Here is a 23,064-nt window from a genome sequence, read left to right as displayed (position 1 = left end):
TACATGTCCCAGCAGTACTCTCCTCGTCACCCAAGGGCCAGGGGCTAGTTGGTCCCAGGGTAGGTTCTCATCTGTGCTGTGGACTCAGTTCTACCGGCTGCAAGACTGTAGTTTCCTTGCTTCTGGTGTCTGCTCCCTAGTGGGTGAGAACGGTAGAGAGGTTTGTGCAGGCTTCCTGGTGGGAAGGGCTGGTGCCTCCCCACTGGTGGGTGGAGCTGGGTCTTGGCCCTCTGGTGGGCTGAACCCTGTCAAGCGGTGTGCCTAGAGGTGGCTGTGAGTCCAGAAGTCTTTAAGCAACCCGTCTGCTGATAGGTGGGGCTGTTTCCCACCCTGTTGGTTGTTTGGCCTGAGGCCTCCCAGCACTGGAGCTTACAGGCTGTTGGGTGGGGCAGGGTCTTGGTGCCAAGGACTTGAAATGTCTGACTCCATCCAGAGTTTACACAGGTCCCCACATCAGCCACCAGCTTTTATGACCCCTGAGAGCCACAGCTGCCCCTGCCTCCCCAGGAGTTGCTCCAAGACTAGCAGGTAGGTCTGGCCCAGGTTCCTACGGAGTTACGGCTTTTGCCCTGGGACTGGTGAGTGTGGGACCTTGTGTGCACCCTCCAAGAGTGGAGTGCCTATTTCCCCCAGTCCTGTGGAGCTCCTGCAGTCAAGCCCCACAGGCCTTCAAAGGCAAATGCTCTAGAGGTTCCTCCTCCCAATGACTGACCCCTAGGCTGGGGAGCCTGGCGTGGGGCTCAGAGCTCTCATTCCTGCAGGAGAAGTTCTGTGATATAATTATTCTCCAGTTTGTGGGTTGTCCACCTGGGTGGTATGGGATTTGATTATACTGTGAGTGCACCCCTCCGTCTCATGGTTTCTTCTTTATGTCTGGATGTAGAATTTTGGGTGGGGTTGGGGGGAGATTCTAGTCTTTTTTACTGATGTTTTTTCAGCAGTTAATTGGTTGTGATTTTGGTGTGCCCAGGAGGTGAGGGTGAGCTAAAGGTCCTCCAACTCCACCATCTTGTCTGAAATTCTCTGTTCACGGTTCTGGAGGCTGTAAGTCTGAAATCGAGGTGCTGTCAGGGTTGGTTTCTGGTGAGAGTGCTCTTGTAGGTGGCCATCTTCTGAGTCCTCACATGGCCTTTCTTCTAAAATCTGCTTCTTCTTCCTTACAATGATGGACAGTGTTAAAGATGTTCCTGTTCTCGAAGTTCACAGCACAGATGAGGAAGAGAGGAGGTTGTGGCGTGCAGGTGGCTGTGGAGGTTTTTTTCCCCTTTCAGTCTCAAAAACTCTAATAAGGTAATTATCCCTGCTATGCCTAAGTTTTTTCATTATAATCATCTGCTCAAGGTTACAAGTTAAGTGCCAGAGTAGACTCAAGTTCCTGCTATAACATCAAGGTTCAAGCTCTTGTTAAGTGAGAGAAAAGATTTGTAGTATAATGCAAATATAGTACGGAATAATGGTATAGTGAACTGCCTTTTTATAAGATTTTACTACATAATTCTTAAAAGAAACTTCCAGTGGCCTTTTACTCTTGGAAAAGGTTGGGTAAAAACAATCAATTTGTAACGTTTTCTTACTTGCCCACCTAACTTTAACATGAGTATCATGAGAAAGAAGTCTGTAAGAGATAATTACAATCCTTAGTAATAATGAAATTATGCTTTGCCTAACAATATTTCCCCTCATTGGTAATACAAGTTAGTTTGTTTTCATACATATAAATTGCTCCCTCTTCCCTTCCCTTTTATTATGGGAAAAAGCAAAGACATGAACAAACTCACGGTAGGTGCACTTTAAACAGGATAACTGTTCCTTGAATAACTTGAAAACACAGTCTTAATCACTTTTATTTGACTTAATTGACAAATACAAGAGAATGGCTGTGAAACCACTGGCAATATAGGAAACTTTATTTATTTTGACTTGATCCACTTATATTTCTCAGAATGGGAATATATACATTATTCACCAATAAATGCTTAATGCTTTAAATTTACAATTACCTTATTTGCAGAAACTTGGAAATCATTCCAGTTAAATGGAAAAAAATACAAAAATTTTTTTGTTCTTATAATTCAAAATATATTTAAAATATTTCTACAGCAGCCAAAACCTTTAACCAAAAAATTCAGAACTGCAGTCTCAAGCTTAACGAAATGGCCACATTCTAATTTAATTATCTTGATTATTAACACAGGAAAAAAAATATGGTGGCTCCTAAAACAAGGCAGACTAGCAACTGGTACAGTTTTCCTTTGTGGTCACTCAAAGCTGTCTTTATTATTTTTACTTCATCTGTTCAAACACAGACAACTGCTCCAACTTTAAAGAAAGTTTAAACTTTTGACCTATTTAATATTGGTGATGCTTGCTAAGATTTAAGAACTCCAACAATGAGAATCAGAAAATGACCACAATTAAAGTAAAATTATCCTAAAGGACTTCCTACTACACAGAGTAATCTGGTATTCAATAGTGTTTTTGAATTACATATTTTTTCACAAACATAGCACCTCATTAAATACCTGGTAAACCACTTTGCAATCACAATAAGGGTTGGGAGACTAAGCTCCAAAGAGAATTATGTAGTTCGCTTAATATAACATTGCAAGACAAATCTCAGGCATGATCAACATTTGGAATGTTGGTTCCCACACTCTAAGGGGATGCTCATCTATATGGGCACCATCTTATTAAGACATGGTACTATGCTTCCAAAATCCACAGAGTAAACACTGAAGTAGACTCCTGCTTTACAAATGATCTATTAAATGTGCCTGTAAAACTAAAAAAAATTTCCAAAAGATCTGAAGAGATGATATGGTTATTTTATCTCCTTACCCCAGGTAATTCTGTCAAAAAGATACTGAATGAAGTCCAATCTTAATTTGTAAAGTTTTGGTGTAAAAGCTAATGTGTTGAACTCCAGTAAAGTTTAACTCTCATCTAAATTAATGAAACTACTCATTTTGCTGAGTTTTCACAAGCTGTATTCTTGACCTGAAGAATCACTTTTTTTGTGCCGAGGAGATGGAGTAGTCTTCGTAGGAGATGGGGATGCAGTACCAGGTGAGTCAGTTCCTCCATCAGAGGTACTTGGTGAGGATGCCAGGTGGGGGACTTTCTTTCTTCCAAGGAATCCTCCTCCTTCAAATCCTCCTTTCTTCCGTAACTCCACTTTATTTTCATTTTCATCCTCTGATGACCTTTTCTTGGATTCTAGAAAACCTTCAGCTATTTTATGCACCTCCACTCCACTATCTGATTCTCTCAAACTTTTAACTTCGGTTCCAGGAGACTTTCTCTCATACACATTACATTCCCCTGTTGCCCGCTTCACTTCAGCTTGTACTGGACCCAAGTTACCATCTTCAGGGACAGCTCTTTCTACATTTCTGTTCAAGTTCACAGTCTGGAAGTCCCTGTAACTGTGAAAGCTCTCAGTCCTCCTTGCTCTTGCTAACAAGGGACTTTCTCTGTAAGGCCTCATGGAACCGTAAGTAGCTGCTTCATGGATGGTTTCATGGTGCTGGAGCTGAAGACTGAAATATAGTTAATAATTACAGCTCACATTTCTTTCTGGGATTTTTCAGGGGCACATCTCATTAATTAAACTACCAGTTAAAACATATAGATTTTATAATGAATACTATATCCTTATTTACATATATAAAAATGTATTTTAAGCATGCTATATACTGTATGTGTGTGTACAAAATTAACAATGGAAATAATACACCATACATATATATTCGCAATGAAGCTAGATTTTTGAATAGCTGAAAAAAAGCTGGGGAAAACACCTTTAAAACCAATGTGGAACCAACAGTTTCAGTATTTGGCCCTTAATTCAGATTTTGGAATTTTTAAAAAATATGGTTAACTAACTAAAACAATATACTAAGGCATTATGTACTTTTAATACAATGACAAAGTAAGATTAGACAAGATAATGTAATCATTTTTATTAATATGTCCCATCATTTTTATTAATATGTCCCTAGGCAATAGGAACACCAGTTCCACATACCATCTAAGGGGACATGTGATTTTTCTAATTTCCTTTGAATGAATTCTTGATCACATAATAATTCAAATTGGCAGCAATTCACAGAATAAAAGGGCCAAAAATGTTTTTTTTATGAAAAGAAACATGCATGTAGATGAGAAATTTAGTAAAAAAAATTAAAAAGCAACATAAAGTATGAATTTAAAATGTACTTTGAAAAATTTGGCTTTAAAGAACTATGTGGTTACAATAGAAAGAACTATGTGGTTACAATAGCGCCAATTTTCCCAAAGCAATCAATTCAGCTCTTTAACCTACCTAGAATTTGATTCACGAAGACGGCTATGCTGAACCACAGAAGTTGCTGGACTGATATTAGGAGTAGCGCAGCGAGATGTGCTCAGATCACACTGATCCAGTAATTTGAGTAGCTCCTCTTCAGTCGGACCACCTACATCTTAGGAAAACATACATCACTATAATCACTTATGTCAAAAGCCTACCCTGTGCCAAACACCTTTCCATATGGAACCTACCCTTATCCTCACTCTTGTTAACCATATCCATGGCAGTGGTCAGATCCCACATCTGAATGCTGCCATTTGTGTGTCCTGTGAACAAGTAGCGCCTTGGCCTTGAGCCCATCCTACTGGAGCCCTCACATTCTCTCACTGTAAATGAGGATATTGTAGTACAGTCAACAGCTTGGATCTCACAGATTCTGCAAAAGATATTGTACAGTTGTAAACCATGAGGAACAAATTACATTTTATAATTCAGATTTTTAAATTAATTGTCTCTTTGCAAAGTTACAGTTGACTCTTCCACACATATAAAACAGATTTAAAGGAGTCAAAGAGAGTCAATGGGAATAAAATTCAAGCCTTGTATTCTCCAATATATTAATACTCAACTTTTTCAAAGCACTTTTATAGCTATCTTCATTGATTTTTTTCATAAAAGATAAAAGAACCTGACAAAGAGCAATTATCCACATTTGACAAATGAGGAGACCAAGCAATAATGTCAGTAAATGATGTCCCAAAGCCATAGAAGGGTTAACAGAATTGTACTTGATTGAAACATTTATCCCAGCCTACTTCAAAACAAAGGTGAGGAGGCTTATTTAAAAAAAAAAAGATTATTAACAATTAGTGCCAGGCAAATGCAAGGTCCGAAAATAAAGGAGGAAGAGGAAAAACTCATATTAATGTGAAAAACATAGGAACAGAATATGAAGCTTAGCTGAGCTTCCTAGCAGGCAGGGAAAAGGATGGTGGAGGGTAAGGGGGGAGTTCATTCCTGCAATGCCCACATATAGCAAGTGACAGAGCCCATCCCAGTCTCATTCCCAATCTCAAGGCAAAAGCTAGTATTTCACCATTGAGTATGAGGTTTGCTACAATTACTTTTGCAGATATTATTTATCAGATTAATAAATTTGCCCTTTATTAAGTGCTAGGATTCTTCTTTAAAAATCATAAATGGTTGCTGAACTGTCAAATGTTTTTTCTGTTTATCAAGATGATCACTTTTCTATTTTTGTTAATGTAGTTATTTTTCAATATCTGTGAATTGACAAAATATTTTTAAAAATCTAGATTCCTGTTTCTGTTTAAAACTACAGTCAGCCCTCCATAATGTGGAACCCACAGACACAGAGGGCTGACTGTACTACACCAGTTTATATAAGGGACTTAAGTATCAGGGGATTGTGGTATCCACCTGCAGGGGGAAGTCCTGGATAAAGATGTCCCTCTGTAAATATTAATTAAGAAAACAGTTGCGACAGCCTCATGCAAATCAATGACGCTAAAACATGCCCTCACATCATACACAAAAATAAACTCAAAATCGCTTAAAGACCTTAAAAATAAGACATGATACCATCACATTCCTAGAAGAGAACACAAGCTAATAAGCATTCTCTAGCATAATTCGTACCAATGTTTTCTGAAGTCAGTCTCCCAAGGCAAATAGAAATAAAAGCAAAAATAAATAAATGGGATCTAATCAAACTTACAAGCTTTAGTACAGTAAAGGAAACCATAAACAAAATGAAAACACAACCTACAAACTGGGAGAAAACATTTGCAAATGATGTGACCAACAAGGGCTTAATTTCCAAAATATACAAACAGCTCATACAACTTAATACAAAAAAACAACCCAATCAAAAAATGGGCAGAAGACCAAAAAGGGAACCCTCCTACACTGATGGCAGGAATGTAAATTGGTGCAGCCACTATGGAGAACAGTATGGAGGTTCCTTAAACTAAAAACAGAGTTGCCATATGATCCAGCAATCCTACTCCTGGGCATATATCCAGACAAAACTCTAATTCAAAAGATACAAGCACCTCTATTTCACAGCATCACTATTCACAATAGCCAAGACATGGAAACAACCTAAATGTCCATCGACAGTTGAATGGATAAAGAAGATACCTGTATACAATGGAATACTACTCAGCCATAAAAAAATGAAATAATGCCATTTGTACCAACATGGATGGACACAGAGATTATCATACTAAGTGAAGTCAAAGACAAATCTCATGTATCACTTTTATGTGGAATCTAAAATATGACACAAATGAACTTATTTATGAACTAGAAACAGGCATAGAGAACAGACTTGTGGTTGCCAAGGGAGAGGAGGGATGGATTGGGAGTTTGGGATTAGCAGATGCAAACTATTATATATAGGGTGGATAAACAAGGTCCCACTGTATAGCACAGGGAACTATAGTCAGGATCCTGTGACAAACCATAGTGGAAAAGAACATGAAAAAGAATATAAGGGCCTAGACTTTAAATGAGAGAAAAAAACATTTCCAACCTGGCTCCTTGGCTTATACTATCTTTTCAACTATAGCTTTCCCTCTGGAATCATAAACTTAAAAACTATATAAAACTTGTTTTATCATGCAGAAATTGTAGTTGATTACAACACTCTGCTATTGTTGGAAGTGACAGAACCATACTTAGGGACAGAACAACACTGGAGAGGACATGAGCACTGAAGAAGAATGTGAAAGACTACATTGTTAGAGAACGCTGTTGTAACAGCAGCTTCAAACCATTGGGCAGCTTCTTCACCCAACAAGTACACCAACACGAAAGTGCAGGGACGCATTTCTCCAGATACAAATTTGGCCTGTAACTACACTGTAGCTTCCTAATAACATTTTCTTAAAAAAAAAAAAAAGTTTAGAACACAAAAATCATTTTCTGGAATCAATTCATTTAACAATCACTGATGACTACATGCAATGAACTTTGATGGAAAGAAAATTTATCTCAAAGACTTTATCATTAAAATATTAAGAAATCAGCGATCACATGCTGAAGATAATAGAGAAATTATTTAAAATGTCACTAGCATTAGTAACATTGATATAAAAATTTGTAACCTACTTAGTAACTACTAATAGGAATTTTACTTTTTTCACTTCCTTGACATGCAAAAAATTTTGTTCTTAAAGAGGAGAAATGTTACAGCACAATATGTTTGAGGCTGTAAATAATAATTTTAAGTGAAGTAAGATTTTAGTCAAATGAAAAAGAGGAAACTAACTCCTACTGAGCATCAATTATAGTCAGGGACTATGCAAGGTATTTTGCATGTTTTTCACTCAGTGAAATCTTGGCAAGGTAGTTAAACTTTAAAAGAAACTGAGGCTCACAGAAACAAAGTAAGTTAAGTTGAATTTACATAGCTAGTAAAAGGAAGTGCCGAAATTAGAATTTCACTTGTCTACCATCCAATTCACTGTGTATCTGTTCTACTATCATATCACTAGTCCTCCGTAAAAGTCCACAGCAGTGAAATCATAAGTAGATTGTAGAGAATAAGCACTAAGTATACTGTATTAATTTTAAGTTAAAATGACCACAAGATAAAGAATAGACGTCTCTCTCAAAGATCTGTTTCTGATACCACTATTTATCAGTGTCAAATGACTTAACATGGTTTGCAAGACAAATGTGACTTCTGAATATAATATCTTTACAGTAAAGTGTTACCTCTTCCCAGTAGATGAGAGTCTTACAAACAGTTTGTTAGTGATGGGAACAACTTTCTGGATAAACACCTGTTGATCATCTCGCTCTCCAAAAGGCCCTTGGGTCAGAAAACAAAATGGCAAAAGTTAATTAAAACTTAACAGGTTTCATTTAAAAAAGGAACATTAATTTTGAAAAACAAAGAATTCTTCATGCCTGTCATTGTGGCATTGCATTCCACGTCAAAATCAGACACAAAATGCAACACTACAAGTAGTTCATCTTGCATCAGAAATTTTTTTAAAAAATAACTCAAAATGGATCAGAGACCTAAATGTAAGACCAGACACTATAAAACTCTTACAGGAAAACACAGGAAGAACACACTTTGACATAAATCACAGCAACATCTTTTTTGATCCACCTCCTAGAGTGATGGAAATAAAAAATAAATAAACAAGTGGGATCTAATGAAACAAAAGCTTTTGCACAGCAAAGGAAACTACAAACATGGACGAAAAGACAATCCTCAGAATGGGAGAAAACATTTGCAAACAAATCAACGGACAAAGGATTAATCTCCAAAATATATAAACAGCTCATGCAGTTCAATATTAAAAAAAAAAACCCAATCCAAAAGTTGGCTGAACACCTAAACAGACCTTTCTCCAAAGAAGACATACAGATGGCCAAAAAGCACATGAAAAGCTGCTCAACATCACTAATTATTAGAGAAATGCAAATCAAAACTACAGTCAGGTATCACCTCACACCAGTTAGGATGGGCATCATCAGAAAATCTACAAACAACAAATGCTGGAGAGGGTGTGCATAAAAGGGAACCCTCTTGCACTGTTGGTGGGAATGTAAACTGATACAGCCACTATGGAGAACAGTATGGAGGTTCCTTAAAAAACTACGAATAGAACTACCATACGACCCAGCAATCCTGCTACTGGGCATATACCCAGAAAAAAACATAATTCAAAAAGACACATGCACCCCATTGTTCATTGCAGCACTATTTACAATAGCCAGGTCATGGAAGAAACCTAAATGTCCATCAACAGACGAATGGATAGAGAAGATGCGGTACATATATACAATGGTATATTACTCAGCCATTAAAAGGAAGGAAATTGGGTCATTTGTAGAGATGTGGATGGACCCAGAGACTGTCATACAGAGTGAAGTAAATCAGAAGAGGAAAACAAATATCATATATTAATGCATTTATGTGGAACCTAGAAAAATGGTACAGATGAACCTGTTTGCAGGGCAGAAATTGATACACAGATGTGGAAAACAAAGATATGGACACCAAGGGGGGAAAGAGGTGAGGGGGTGCTGGTGTGATGAATTGAGAGATTGGGATTGACATATATACGCTAATAAGTATAAAATGGATAATAACCTGCTGGGGGGTCATTCAAGATGGCAGAGGAGTAAGACGTGGAGATCACCCTCCTCCCCACAAATACGTGAGGAATACATCTACATGTGGAACAACCCCTACAGAACACCTACTGAATGCTAGCAGAAGACCTCAGACTTCCCAAAAGGCAAGAAACTCCCCACGTACCTGGGTATGGCAAAAGAAAAAAGAAAAATCAGAGACAAAAGAATAGGGACGGGACCTGCACCAGTGGGAAGGAGCCGTGAAGGAGGAAAGGTTTCCACACACTAGGAAGCCCCTTCGCAGGCGGAAACTGCGCATGGCAGAGGGGGGAAGCTTTGGAGCCACAGAGGAGAGCACAGCAACAGGGGTGCGGAGGGCAAAGCGGAGAGATTCCTGCACAGAGGATCAGTGCCGACCAGCACTCACCAGCCTGAGAGGCTTGTCTGCTCGCCCGCCGGGGCAGGCAGGGGCTGGAAGCTGAGGCTCGGGCTTCGGTCAGATCCCAGGGAGAGGACTGGGGTTGACAGCGTGAACACAGCCTGCAGGGGGTTAGTGCACCACGGCTAGCCAGGAGGGAGTCTGGGAAAAAGTCTGGAGCTGCCAAAGAGGCAAGAGGTTTTTTCTTGCCTCTTTGTTTCCTGGTGCGCAAGGAGAGGGGATTAACAGCGCCGCCTAAATGAACTCCAGAAACAGGTGTGAGCCGTGGCTATCAGCGTGGAAACCAGAGACGGGCGTGAAATGCTAAGGCTGCTGCTGCAGCCACCAAGAAGCCTGTGTGCGAGCACAGGTCACTATACACGCCTCCCCTAACGGGAGCCTGCGCAGCCCGCCACTGCCAGCGTCCCATGCTGCAGGGACAACTTCTCCGGGAGAACACACGGCATGCCTCAGGCTGGTGCAATGTCACGCTAGCCTCTGCCGCCACAGGCTTGCCCCACACTCCATACCCCTCCCTCCCCACGGCCTGAGTGAGCCAGAGCCTCCAAATCAGCTGCTCCTTTAACCCCGTCCTGTCTGAGCGAAGAACAGACGCCCTCAGGCGACCTACACGCAGAGGCGGGGCCAAATCCAAAGCCGAACCCCAGGAGCTATTCGAACAAAGAAGAGAAAGGGAAACATCTCCCAGCAGCCTCAGGAACAGCAGATTAAATCTCCACAATCAATGTGATGTACCCTGCATCTGTGGAATACCCGAATAGACGACGAATCATCACAAAATGAGGGGGTGGACTTTGGGAGCAACGATATATATTTTTTCCCTTTTTCTCTTTTTCTGACTGTGTATGTGTAAGCTTCTGTGTGTGATTTTGTCTGTATAGCTTTGCTTTTACCATTTGTGCTAGGGTTCTGTCTGTCCTTTTACGTATTTATTTTTTTAGTATAGTTTTTAGCGCTTCTTATCATTGGTGGATTTCTGTTTTGGTTTGGCTGCTCTCTTCTTTCTGTTTTTTTAAATTACTTTTTCATTTTTTAAATTTTTAATCATTTTTTAAAATAACTTTATTTTATTTTGTTTATTTATTTATTTTCTTTCTTTTTTTCCTTCCTTTTATTCTGAGCCATGTAGATGACAGGGTCTTGGTGCTCTGGTCAGGTGTCAGGCCTGTGCCTATAAGATGGGAGAGCCGAGTTCCAGACAGTGGTCCACCAGAGACCTCCCGGCTCCATGTACTATCTAATGGCGAACATCTCCCAGAGATCTCCGTCTCAACGCCAAGACCCAGCTCCACTCAACGACCTACAAGCTACAGTGCAGGACACCCTATACCAAACAACTAGCAAAACAGGAACACAACCCCACCCACTAGCAGAAAGGCTGCCTAAAATCAAAGTAAGGTCACAGACACCACAAAACACACGAACGGATGCGGACCTGCCCACCAGAAAGACAAGATCCAGCCTCACCCACCAGAACACAGGCACTAGTCCCCTCCACCAGGAAGCCTACACAACCCACTGAAACAACCTTTGCCACTGGGGACAGACACCAAAAACAGGAACTACGAACCTACAGCCTGCGAAAAGGAGACCCGAAACACAGTGAGTTAAGCAAAATGAGAAGACAGAGAAACACACAGCAGATGAAGAAGGTAAAAACCCACCAGACCAAACAAATGAAGAGGAAATAGGCAGTCTCCCTGAAGAAGAATTCAGAATAATGATAGTAAAGATGATCCAAAATCTTGTAAACAGAAGAACTAAAGAGCAAACAAACAATGATGAACAACACAATAAATGAAATTAAAAATTCTCTAGAAGGAAACAATAGCAGAATAACTGAGGTAGATATTCCAGATAAGTTACCTGAAAGATAAAATTGTGGAAATAACTACTGCAGAGCAGAATAAAGAAAGAAGAATGAAAAGAATTGAGGGCAGTCTCACAGACCTCTGGGACAACATTAAATGCACCAACATTCAAATTATAGAGGTCCTAGAAGAATAAGAGGAAAAGAAAGGGACTGAGAAAATATTTGAACAGATTATAGTTGAAAACTTCCCTAATATGGGAAAGGAAATAGTTAATCAAGTCCAGGAAGCACAAAGAGTCCCATACAGGATAAATGCAAGGAGAAACATACAAAGACACATATTAATCAAACTATCAAAAATTAAATACAAAGAAAAAATATTAAAAGCAGCAAGGGGAAAACAACAAATAACATACAAGGCAATCCCCATAAGGTTAACAGCTGATCTTTCAGCAGAAACTCTGCAAGCCAGAAGGGACTGGCAGGACATATTTAAAGTGATGAAAGGGAAAAACCTACAATGAAGATCACTCTACCCAGCAAGGATCTCATTCAGATTCAATGGAAAATTAAAACCTTTACAGACAAGCAAAAGCTAAGAGAATTCAGCACCACCAAACCAGCTTTTCAACAAATGCTAAAGGAACTTCTCTAGGCAGGAAACAGAAGAGAAGGAAAAGATCTACAATAACACACCCAAAACAATTAAGAAAATGGTAATAGGAACATACATATCGATAATTAACTTAAACGTAAATGGATTAAATGCTCCAACCAAAAGACTTAGACTGGCTGAATGGATACAAAAACAAGACCCATATATGTGCTGTCTACAAGAGACCCACTACAGACCTAAGGACGCATACAGACTGAAAGTGAGGGTTTGGAAAAAGACATTCCACGCAAATGGAAATCAAAAGAAAGCTGGAGTAGCAATTCTCGTATCAGACAAAATAGACTTTACAACAAAGACTATTACAAGAGACAAAGAAGGACACTACATAATGATAAAGGGATCAATCCAAGAAGAAAATATAACAATGGTAAATATTTATGCACCCAACATAGGAGCACCTCAATACATAAGGCAAATACTAACAGCCATAAAAGGGGAAATTGACAGTAACACAATCATAGTAGGGGACTTTAGCACCCCACTTTCGCCAATGGACAGATCATCAAAATGAAAATAAATAAGGAAACACAAGCTTTAAATGATACATGAAATAAGATGGACTTAACTGATCTTTATAGGACATTCCATCCAAAAACAACAGAATACACTTTCTTCTCAAGTGCTCATGGAACATTCTCAAGGATAGATCATACCTTGGCTCACAAATCAAGCCTTGGTAAATTTAAGAAAACTGAAATTGTATCAAGTATCTTTTCCGACCACAACACTATGAGACTAGATATCAATTACAGGAAAAAATCTGAAAGAAATACAAACACATGGAGGCTAAATAACACACTACTTAATAACCAAGAGATCACTGAAGAAATCAAAGAGGAAATCAAAAACTACCAGGAAACAAATGACAATGAAAACACGGCGACCCAAAACATATTGGATGCAGCAAAAGCAGTTCTAAGAGGAAAGTTTATAGCAATACAATCCTACCTTAAGAAACAAGAAACATCTCAAATAAACAACCTAACCTTACACCTAAAACAATTATAGAAAGAAGAACAAAAAAACTCCTAAGTTAGCAGAAGGAAAGAAATCATAAATATCAGATCAGAAATAAGTGAAAAAGAAATGAAGGAAACAATAGCAAAGATCAAAAAAACTAAAACCTGGTTCTTTGAGAAGATGAACAAAATTGATAAACCATCAGCCAGACTCATGAAGCAAAAAAGGGAGAAGCCTCAAATCAGTACAATTAGAAATGAAAAAGAAGTAACAACTGACACTGCAGAAATACAAAGGATCATGAGAGATTACTACAGGCAACTATATGCCAATAAAATGGACAACCTGGAAGAATTGGACAAATTCTTAGAAAAGCACAACCAGGAAGAAACAGAAAATATAAACAGACGAATCACAAGCACTGAAATTGAAACTGTGATTAAAAACTATCCAACAAACAAAAGCCCAGGACCAGATGGCTTCACAGGCAAATTCTATCAAACATTTAGAGACAAGCTAACATCTACCGTTCTCAAACTCTTCCAAAATATAGCAGAGGGAGGAACACTCCCAAACTCATTCTACGAGGCCACCATCAACCAGATACCAAAAACAGACAAAGATGTCACAAAGAAAACTACAGGCCAATATCACGGATGAACATAGATACAGAAATCCTCAACAAAATACTAGCAAACAGAATCCAACAACACATTAAAAGGATCATACACCATGATCGAGTGTGGTTTATCACAGGAATGCAAGGATTCTTCAATATAACAAACCAATTAATGTGATACACCACATTAACAAACTGAAGAATAAAAACCACATGGTATCTCAATAGATGCAGAGAAAGCTTTCAACAAAATTCAACACCCATTTATGATAAAAACCCTCCAGAAAGTAGGCATAGAGGGAACTTACCTCAATATAATAAAAGCCGTATATGACAAACCCACAGCTAACATTGTCCTCAATGGTGAAAAACAGAAACCATTTCCACTAAGATCAGGAACAAGACAAGGTTGCCCACTCTCACCACTATTATTCAACATTGTTTTGGAAGTTTTTGCCACAGCAATCAGAGAATAAAAAGCAATAAAAGGATTCCAAATCAGAAAAGAAGAAGTAAAGCTGTCACTTTTTACAGATGACATGATACTATACATAGAGAATCCTAAAGATGCTACCAGAAAACTACTAGAGCTAATCAATGAATTTGGTAAAGTAGCAGGATACAAAATTAATGCACAGAAATCTCTTGAATTCCTATATACTAATGATGAAAAATCTGAAACAAAATTAAGGGAATACTACCATTTACCACTGCAACAAAAAGAATAAATTATCTAGGAATAAATCTACCTAAGGAGACAAAAGACCTGTATGCAGAAAACTATAAGACACTGATGAAAGAAATTAAAGATGATATAAACAGATGGAGAGATATACCATGTTCTTGGATTGGAAGAATCAACATTGTAAAAATGACTATACTACCCAAAGCAATCTAGGGATTCAATGCAATACCTATCAAACTACCACTGGCATTTTTCACAGAAGTAGAACAAAAAACTTCACAATTTGTAATGAAAACACAGAAGACCACGAATAGCCAAAGCAATCTTGAGAAAGAAAAACGGAGCTGGAGCAATCAGGCTCCCTGACTTCAGACTATATTACAAAGCTACAGTAATGAAGACAATATGGTACTGGCACAAAAAAAAGAAATATAAATCAATGGAACAGGATAGAAAGCCCAGAGATAAACCCATACACATATGGTCACCTTATCTTTGATAAAGGAGGCAAGACTATACAATGGAGAAAAGACAGCCTTTTCAATAAGTGGTGCTGGGAAAACTGGACAGCTACATGTAAAGAATGAAACTAGAACACTCCCTAACACCATACACAAAGATAAACTCAAAATGGATTAAAAACCTAAGTGTAAGGCCAGACACTATAAAACTCGTAGAGGAAAACATAGGCAGAACACTCTATGACATAAATCACAGCAAGATCCTTTTGGACTCACCTCCTCGAGAAATGTAAATAAAAACAAAAAGAAAGAAATGGGACCTAATGAAACTTAAAAGCTTTTGCACAGCAAAGGAAACCATAAACAAGACGAAAAGACAACCCTCAGGGCTTCCCTGGTGGTGCAGTGGTTGAGAGTCCGCCTGCCAATGCAGGGAAACGGGTTCATGCCCTGATCCGGGAAGCCCCCACATGCCGCAGAGTGGGTAGGCCCGTGAGCCATGGCCGCTGAGTCTGCGCATCCGGAGCCTGTGCTCCGCAATGGGAGAGGCCGCAACAGTGAGAGGCCTGCGTACCGCAAAAAAAAAAAAAAAAAAAAAAGACAACCCTCAGAATGGGAGAAAATATTTGCAAATGAAGCAACTGACAAAGGATTAATCTCCAAAATTTACAAGCAGCTCATGCAGCTCAATATCAAAAAAACAAACAACCCCATCCAAAAATGGGCAGAAGACCTAAATAGACATTTCTCCAAAGAAGATATACAGATTCCCAACAAACACATGAAAGGACGGTCAAAGTCATTAATCATTAGAGAAATGCAAATCAAAACCACAATGAGTTATCACCTCACACCAGTCAGAATGGCCATCATGAAAATCTACAAATAAATGCTGGAGAGGGTGTGGAGAAAAGGGAACCCTCTTGCACTGTTGGTGGGAATGTAAATTGGTACAGCCACTATGGAGAACTGCATGGAGGTTCCTTAAAAAACCAAAAACAGAACTACCATATGACCCAGCAATCCCACTACTGGGCATATACCCTGAGAAAACCATAATTCATAAAGAGTCATGTACCACAATGTTCATTGCAGCTCTATTTTCAATAACCAGGACATGGAAGGAACCTAAGTGTCCATCAACAGATGAATGGATAAAGAAGATGTGGCACATATACACAATGGAATATTACTCAGCCATAAAAAGAAACTAAATTAAGTTATTTGTAGTGAGGTGGATGGACCTAGAGTCTGTCATACAGAGTGAAGTAAGTCAGAAAGAGAAAAACAAATACCATATGCTAACACATATATATGGAAACTAAAAAACAAACAAACAAAACTGGTTATGAAGAACCTAGGGGCAGGACAGGAATAAAGACGCAGACCTACTACAGAATGTACTTAAGGATATGGGAAGGGAGAAGGGTAAGCTGGGACAAAGTGAGAGAGTGGCATGGACATATATACACTACCAAATGTAAAATTGATAGCTAGTGGGAAGCAGCAGCATAGCACAGGGAGATCAGTTTGGTGCATTTTGACCACCTAGAGGGGTGGGATAGGGAAGGTGGGAGGGAGGGACACCCAAGAGGGAAGAGATTTGGAGATATATGTATATGTATAGCTGATTCACTTTGTTATAAAGCAAAAACTAACATACCACTGTAAAGCAATTATACTCCAATAAAGATGTTAAAAAAACCTGCTGTATAAAAAAATAATTCAAAAATTCATAAAAATTTTTATATAACTTTTCAAAATTATATTTTATGCACTAAGACTGTAAAAACTGAAGGCAATAATTTGCTTGAGACTATACATTAAGAGTACTAGAAGGAGACCTGTTAAAATAGAAGCTCTACATTTACTATCTTTCAGAATGTGCTCAGTTTCTTATCACTTCAAGAAAGGGATGTATAAATGGAGTTACTTTATGTATTGATGTTACTTTTTTTGAAAACTTAACTTGCAAAATCTTAAAAAATAAAGTACAACTTCATTAAATAGAATTTCATTTATCAGAGCCTGTTGTACCCTTCAAGGATTTCAATCTAAAAGGTAAATTCAATTATTTTTACTTTATTGTACTTGGCAAGGTAGGAAAATGGCTCATATGTTTTAGAAAGAATGTGAACAATATAAAGTGTTTTTATGCAAAACTTACACATAAAATGTTAATAATTCTTTCCCAATACTCATTAGCTAAATATCAACTCATCATTCACAAAAAGTATGTGATGTACAACACATTTTTTAAAGATAGTATATCCCAAGTTATCTTATGTGAATCATACCTAATTTATAAACAGAATAACACTCTTATTAGTTAGCAAATACTTACGCTTACTATACCACACTACATGCTTTACAAATCACTCATTTGAATCATCATAACAACCACATAAAGGATGCACTATTATCATCTCCATTTTACAAACGAGGAAAGTAAGGCACCAACAGGTTAGTTAACCAAAGATCTCTTAAGTTCTACTTGATGGAACTGGAATCCAAACCCAAGCTGTCTGGCTTTTCACTAAGCTATGCAGTTGCCCAATTCCTGCACAACTCTCTGAAGTCTAATTCTATTGAAATGAAAAGACAGTCCTCACTCAATAACCCATAAACAAAGTCAAAATATTGACGACGGGTGAAATAACTAGGAAAGAGGATTACGGGACTATATCTTCCCTCCCCCTCAAACTTTATTACTGATGTGAGATTCTCACATAACTTCATACCTTAAGTAATTATCCATACCTCCCCTCTTATAGTTTCCCCAACACTTTTGCCCAAATTAGCACCTTTCCTTCAGAGAACACAAAAAAATATCCTTACATCTCTGTTATCTTCAACGGGGGAGAAAGGAAGAGGACTCAAAAATATGACCTTTGAATGTACTCACCTTCTAACTAGCTCCATTTCTTTCTGGCACAGCTGTTTCCAGTATCTGTTACTCCATTCCCCTTTACCATCTACACTCCACCCCTACCACCCCCACTGATACTGGACTTTCTATTCTGTTCCACTAATCTACATGTCTACCTCTTAGGATATTTTTTTTAAACGAAACTATGAACAGAAAAGAAAAAACATCTCCCTGGCCCTTTTAAACATTTTACATATGACTGTCTTAAGTAATTTACAGGGCTGCTTCTAAATATCTTTTATTCACATTACACATGTGCTCCCTGATCTGACGCCTGCCTATCTACCTAGTCTCATGTCCTACTATTCTCAGCTACATACCAACAATTAATGACGTTCTTGACATTTGCCAAACCTGCCAGGTTCTATTGGCCTCTATCCTTTTAACATGCTGCTTTCCCTTTCAGGAATGTCCCTGTCCTAGAACTTACACCTTCACATCTCAGTTCAAACTCCTAGCATCACCCCCCGCCGCCTCTCTCAGTTCCAACATTAACACCTCTGTGAAGTGCTCTGCCTGAACATTGGTTTCTGTCAAAGTTAAGTGGGGATAAGATCTACCCCATAAAATTGTCCAAAATAAATGTGAGTGTATGCTACAACACCCAGCACACAGACTAGCACTCTCTCCTGGGGGCTTTCCGCCCTATGCACTTGAGCAGTGTGCAAAATACAATCGTTTGCTTTTTATTCCCACCGCTCACTATAGTGTAAGTCGATGTTCACCGCAATTTTTTAGATTTCTAATGCCTGGAGCAAAAGTACACAATATCTGTTGATGCTACACCTTTAACTTACACTATGTTATATGTCAATTATATCTCAATAAAGCTGGAAAAAAAATGTTCAAATAAAACTTTCAGTGCCTATCATCACACTGGGAACTGGAATCGCACAGCAACTGATAAAAGTGACAACACTGAGCAGTTCTCTTTCTAAAAATACTAAGACTATGGTACTACAATTCTCTTCAGAAGCTTACATTTCTTAAAGATAACTATTTTTGAAATCTTTACTGTGGGAGCAAATATCCTGATGGACATACATTTAATAGTTTCATGCATAACAATTCTGATCCACTCCTCGTTTTCCATCAGTGCTATAATTTCTGCTTATACAAGATGATCTACAAGGTGCATTAGTTCTTTCAAACAGATCCTTGAGGAAAATGATCTACCTCCATGAAGACTGTTTGTGTGTATGTATGGTGTAGGGAGAAATTGATTTGTTATAACTAACTTTATATACCCTTTGCTGAAATCAGTAGAGACATCCTACACTGTTTACTAATGGATGCCATCAAAACCACTCTCAGTATGTAAGAACACCAGCCCTTTTCCAGCTTCAAATCTATTTTCAGGTTAATTATTAGCAACGAAGGAAAAAAGTATTTCAAGTTTCAAATGTGTACAGCCATTATGGCTTTTAATTATAAACAAAAGTGGTTAGCATTTGGAGATAATATCACTTAAATCAGGAAATGCTAGTAAGATAAAAAATGTGCTCTCAACTTTTATTTATTTTGGGCTGCATTGGGTCTTCATTGTTGCACGTGGGCTTCCTCTAGTTGCGGCGAGCGGGGGCTACTCTTTGTTGCGGTGCACAGGTTTCTCACTGCGGTGGCTTCTGTTGTGGCAGAGCACAGGCTCTAGGCCTGTGGGCTTCAGTAGTTGTGGTGCACGGGCTTAGTTGCTCCACGGCATGTGGGTTCTTCCCGGACCAGGGCTCGAACCCATGTCCCCTGCATTGGCAGGCGGATTCTTAACCACCGCGCTACCACGAAAGTCCTCAACTTTTTAAACAATGAAAAATGATGCTATAATACAGATTTTCCTCAACTTATGATGGGGTTATGTCCCGATAAATTACTCCTAAATTGAAAATATCCTAAGCCAAAAATGCATTTAGGGGGGCTTCCCTGGTGGCGCAGTGGTTGAGAGTCTGCCTGCCGATGCAGGGGACACGGGTTCGTGTCCCGGTCCGGGAAGATCCCACATGCCGCGGAGTGGCTGGGCCCGTGAGCCATGGCCGCTGAGCCTGCGCGTCTGGAGCCTGTGCTCCTGAACGGGAGAGGCCGCAACAGTGAGAGCCCCGCGTACCGCAAAAAAAAAAAAAAAAAAAAAAAAATGCATTTATTACACCTAAGCTACCAAACATCATAGCTTACCCTAGCCTACCTTAAGTGTGCTCAGAACACTCACATTAGCCTACAGTTGGGCAAAATCATCTAATACGGAGTCCATTTTATAGTAAAGTATTGAATATCTCATGTAATGTACTGAATACTGAAAGTGAAAAAGAGAATGGCTATGTGGGTACAGACTGATTCTAAGCACATCACTTGTTTACCTTTGTGGTCACGTGGCTGCCTGGGAACTTTGGCCTGCTGCTGCCGCCTGTCACCACGAGAGAATATGGTACCACATATCCCTAGCCCGGGAAAAGTTCAAAATTCAAAGTACTGTTTCTATTAAATGTGTATCACTTTTGTACCTTCATAAAGTCAAAAAAAATGTATATTTTGTGACTTTATAGAACTTAATCAGAAAAAGATTAAACTTCTGTTTTAAATGAGTTTCAAAGTGAAAATGAAAAACTTATATTTAAAACTCCTTTTTAGGTTTCTACTACAGATAATATACTTCTTCAGCATTGCCTACACAGTACTTGAAAATGTCCCCCCAAAAGATCTAGCTCACCTATGTCGTTTCCAGAGGAATAGCTTCCATGGCTTTCTGTCTCCTCCAGGGACAGTATCTTGAACGATGCTAGAGGAGTAGAACCTGGCTGAGTAGAGATCATTCCTCTGAATCGTGTTACCGTCCATGTCCGGACATGATTATTATCTGCACAGACTAGGAGAGAAAGAGAGCACACAACAGTTGTTAATAAATATAGATTATGAGAGCACCAACAAAATCACCTTTATAAACATATTTTAACTTTTTTCACTATAATTTACAGAAAACAGATCGTAGCACATTTTGAGTGGCAAACAGCTTACTTATCTTAAAATTACACTTAATTTGTACCTAGCCAACAAAAATGAGATAACTGAATATGGTTTACCTTGCTGCAAATATAAGGTATATAAGTAAAATCTATGGATCCTTATAAAAGTAGCCTGTAGGGTATGAATTTAGAGAAGGTTAAAAAAAATGTGTATGTAAGAGAGAAGATGCTGAATATTTTTCTGTTCTGTGGCTAAACTCCATTGTAAACAAGTTGCCTAGTTTATTTTTTCCAACCATATAAATTGTTTCTGCTTACGTTACTCCAATATTAAACAACCAAGATCAGGAGCTACTGAGAATTTACTGGCACAAATAACATTTGTCAAAAAGCTTATAGGAACCAGTTATTTATTGCTCATTCACAGTTGCATCAAGAAAAATTAAGATTTCAATACTAAAGCTGAGAATTATTTTTATATGAGAGTCTGCATTTAAAAAACATATTCCAATTAGCTTTATTTTTTCACGGTAATATTAAGTGGGTATATATTGAGATATCTCCTAACAAGTAATCTATTTCTGCTGTTTTTTCTGTCTGAATAGATACTCTGCTAAAAACTGTAAACCAAAAAAATGATATCATTAATGTAAGAACTGTACTTTTGTGGCGTGCCTTAATAAAAAATGTATTAATTTGCCATTTATTATGAACTCATCAGTATCTACTAGGAAAGTATCCAAAACTTCTTATATGCACACAACATTTCCTACTGGATAAAATGTCACAGTTGCATATTTTAAACAAAACTTCAGAAATTTAATTTTGGCAGACAGCAATAAGAATAAAAAGTGTACATATGTTACTTATACAACAAAATTCTCAGTTCTCAGGATGCCAGTTTTCTGGTGAAAAAGAAGACATTTACTTCTAGGCTACTGAATCAGCTTCATGGGAAATAATTTCCTAATTTCATTATTAAGCTTACTAGGATTCAGAAAAATAACAAATACTTCTAGCTGACTCAAAAATGCAACTATGGGATTGACATATATACACTAATATGTATAAAGTAGATAATAAGAACCTGCTGTATAAAAAATAAAATTCAAAAAATAATGCAATTATGCAATTTTGTTAGTATTAATCATTATCTAACATTTCAAACCTACATGAAATACTTGTTGTTAAAATGCAAATTTAACTACGTAGCTCTTTGACATCACATCCAACAATAACATCATTACCATCAAAATAATATCAACTGCTACTGAGTATGGCATTGTCATTTAAACATCAAAACAATCTTGCAAAGAAATAGTCTATTTTCTCACGGGACCAAATTACCTCATTTTATACAACATTTATTCGTAAGGACTATGCTAAGTGCTGAGAATAGGGTGGAGAACAAAAGCTTCTGCTGCTGTAGAAACTTACTATATTCTGGAAGAGGGAAAGAGATGATAAATAAGAAACAAAGTGATAAGTCTGTGAAGAAAACAAATCAACATACTGATAGCAGAAAGTGCCTGTTAGACAGAGGGCTGGCTAGTTTAGACAGGGTGGCCAAGGAGGCCTCACTGAGGAGGTATTTGAAATGGGACCTGAATGTCAAGGAGAGACAGCGAAACAACCATCTAAGAAAGAAGATGTCAAATGAAAAGAACAAGTGCAAAGTTTCTAAGGCAATTTAAGAAATAGAAAAGCCAATGAGTTAGGTATCATGAGCAGTAAGAAAAGTGACATGGGAGGCGTGGTGAGCAGGTGAGCAGGATCCGGAACAGGAAGAGCCGTATTAATCTGTTCATTCTGTTCATTCTATAAACAGAAAGAAGCCATCGGAAATCAGATCTGCTTTGCATTTCTTTTTCTTTTTTTTAAAATAAATTTTATTTATTTATTTATTTATTTTTGGCTGTATTGGGTCTTCGTTGCTCTGTGTGGACTTTCTCTAGTTGCAGTGAGTAGGGGCTACTCTTCGTTGCGGTGCACGGGCTTCTCATTGCGGTGGCTTCTCTTGTCGCAGAGCACGGGCTCTAGGTACACAGGCTCAGTAGTTGTGGCTCGCGGGTTCTAGAGCACAGGCTCAGTAGCTGTGGCACACACGGGCTTAGCTGCT

General features: G+C 38.4%; 1 protein-coding gene across 2 annotated transcripts in view; it reads right to left on the bottom strand.

The window, feature by feature from the left end:
- Positions 1–1,582: 1,582 nt before the first annotated feature.
- Positions 1,583–23,064, bottom strand: part of KCTD3 (potassium channel tetramerization domain containing 3) — a 70,834-nt gene continuing 49,352 nt past the window's right edge. The window contains exons 14-18 of one of the 2 annotated variants that reach the window (XM_082652395.1): positions 20,693–20,848; positions 8,036–8,132; positions 4,543–4,727; positions 4,325–4,463; positions 1,583–3,539 (exon numbers count right to left, since the gene is read on the bottom strand). In XM_082652395.1, the coding sequence (XP_082508521.1) occupies positions 2,978–3,539; positions 4,325–4,463; positions 4,543–4,727; positions 8,036–8,132; positions 20,693–20,848 (1,139 nt within the window). In that variant the 3' untranslated portion in view covers positions 1,583–2,977. The remainder of the gene's footprint in view (positions 3,540–4,324; positions 4,464–4,542; positions 4,728–8,035; positions 8,133–20,692; positions 20,849–23,064) is intronic. The other variant, XM_082652396.1, reaches the window with a different exon arrangement.

This window comes from Grampus griseus (genome assembly GCF_964374135.1).
Source record: "Grampus griseus genome assembly, chromosome: 1".
Lineage (NCBI taxonomy): Eukaryota > Metazoa > Chordata > Mammalia > Artiodactyla > Delphinidae > Grampus > Grampus griseus.
Note: the sequence above shows the minus strand (reverse complement) of the source record. Positions and strands in the feature narration are given on the sequence as shown.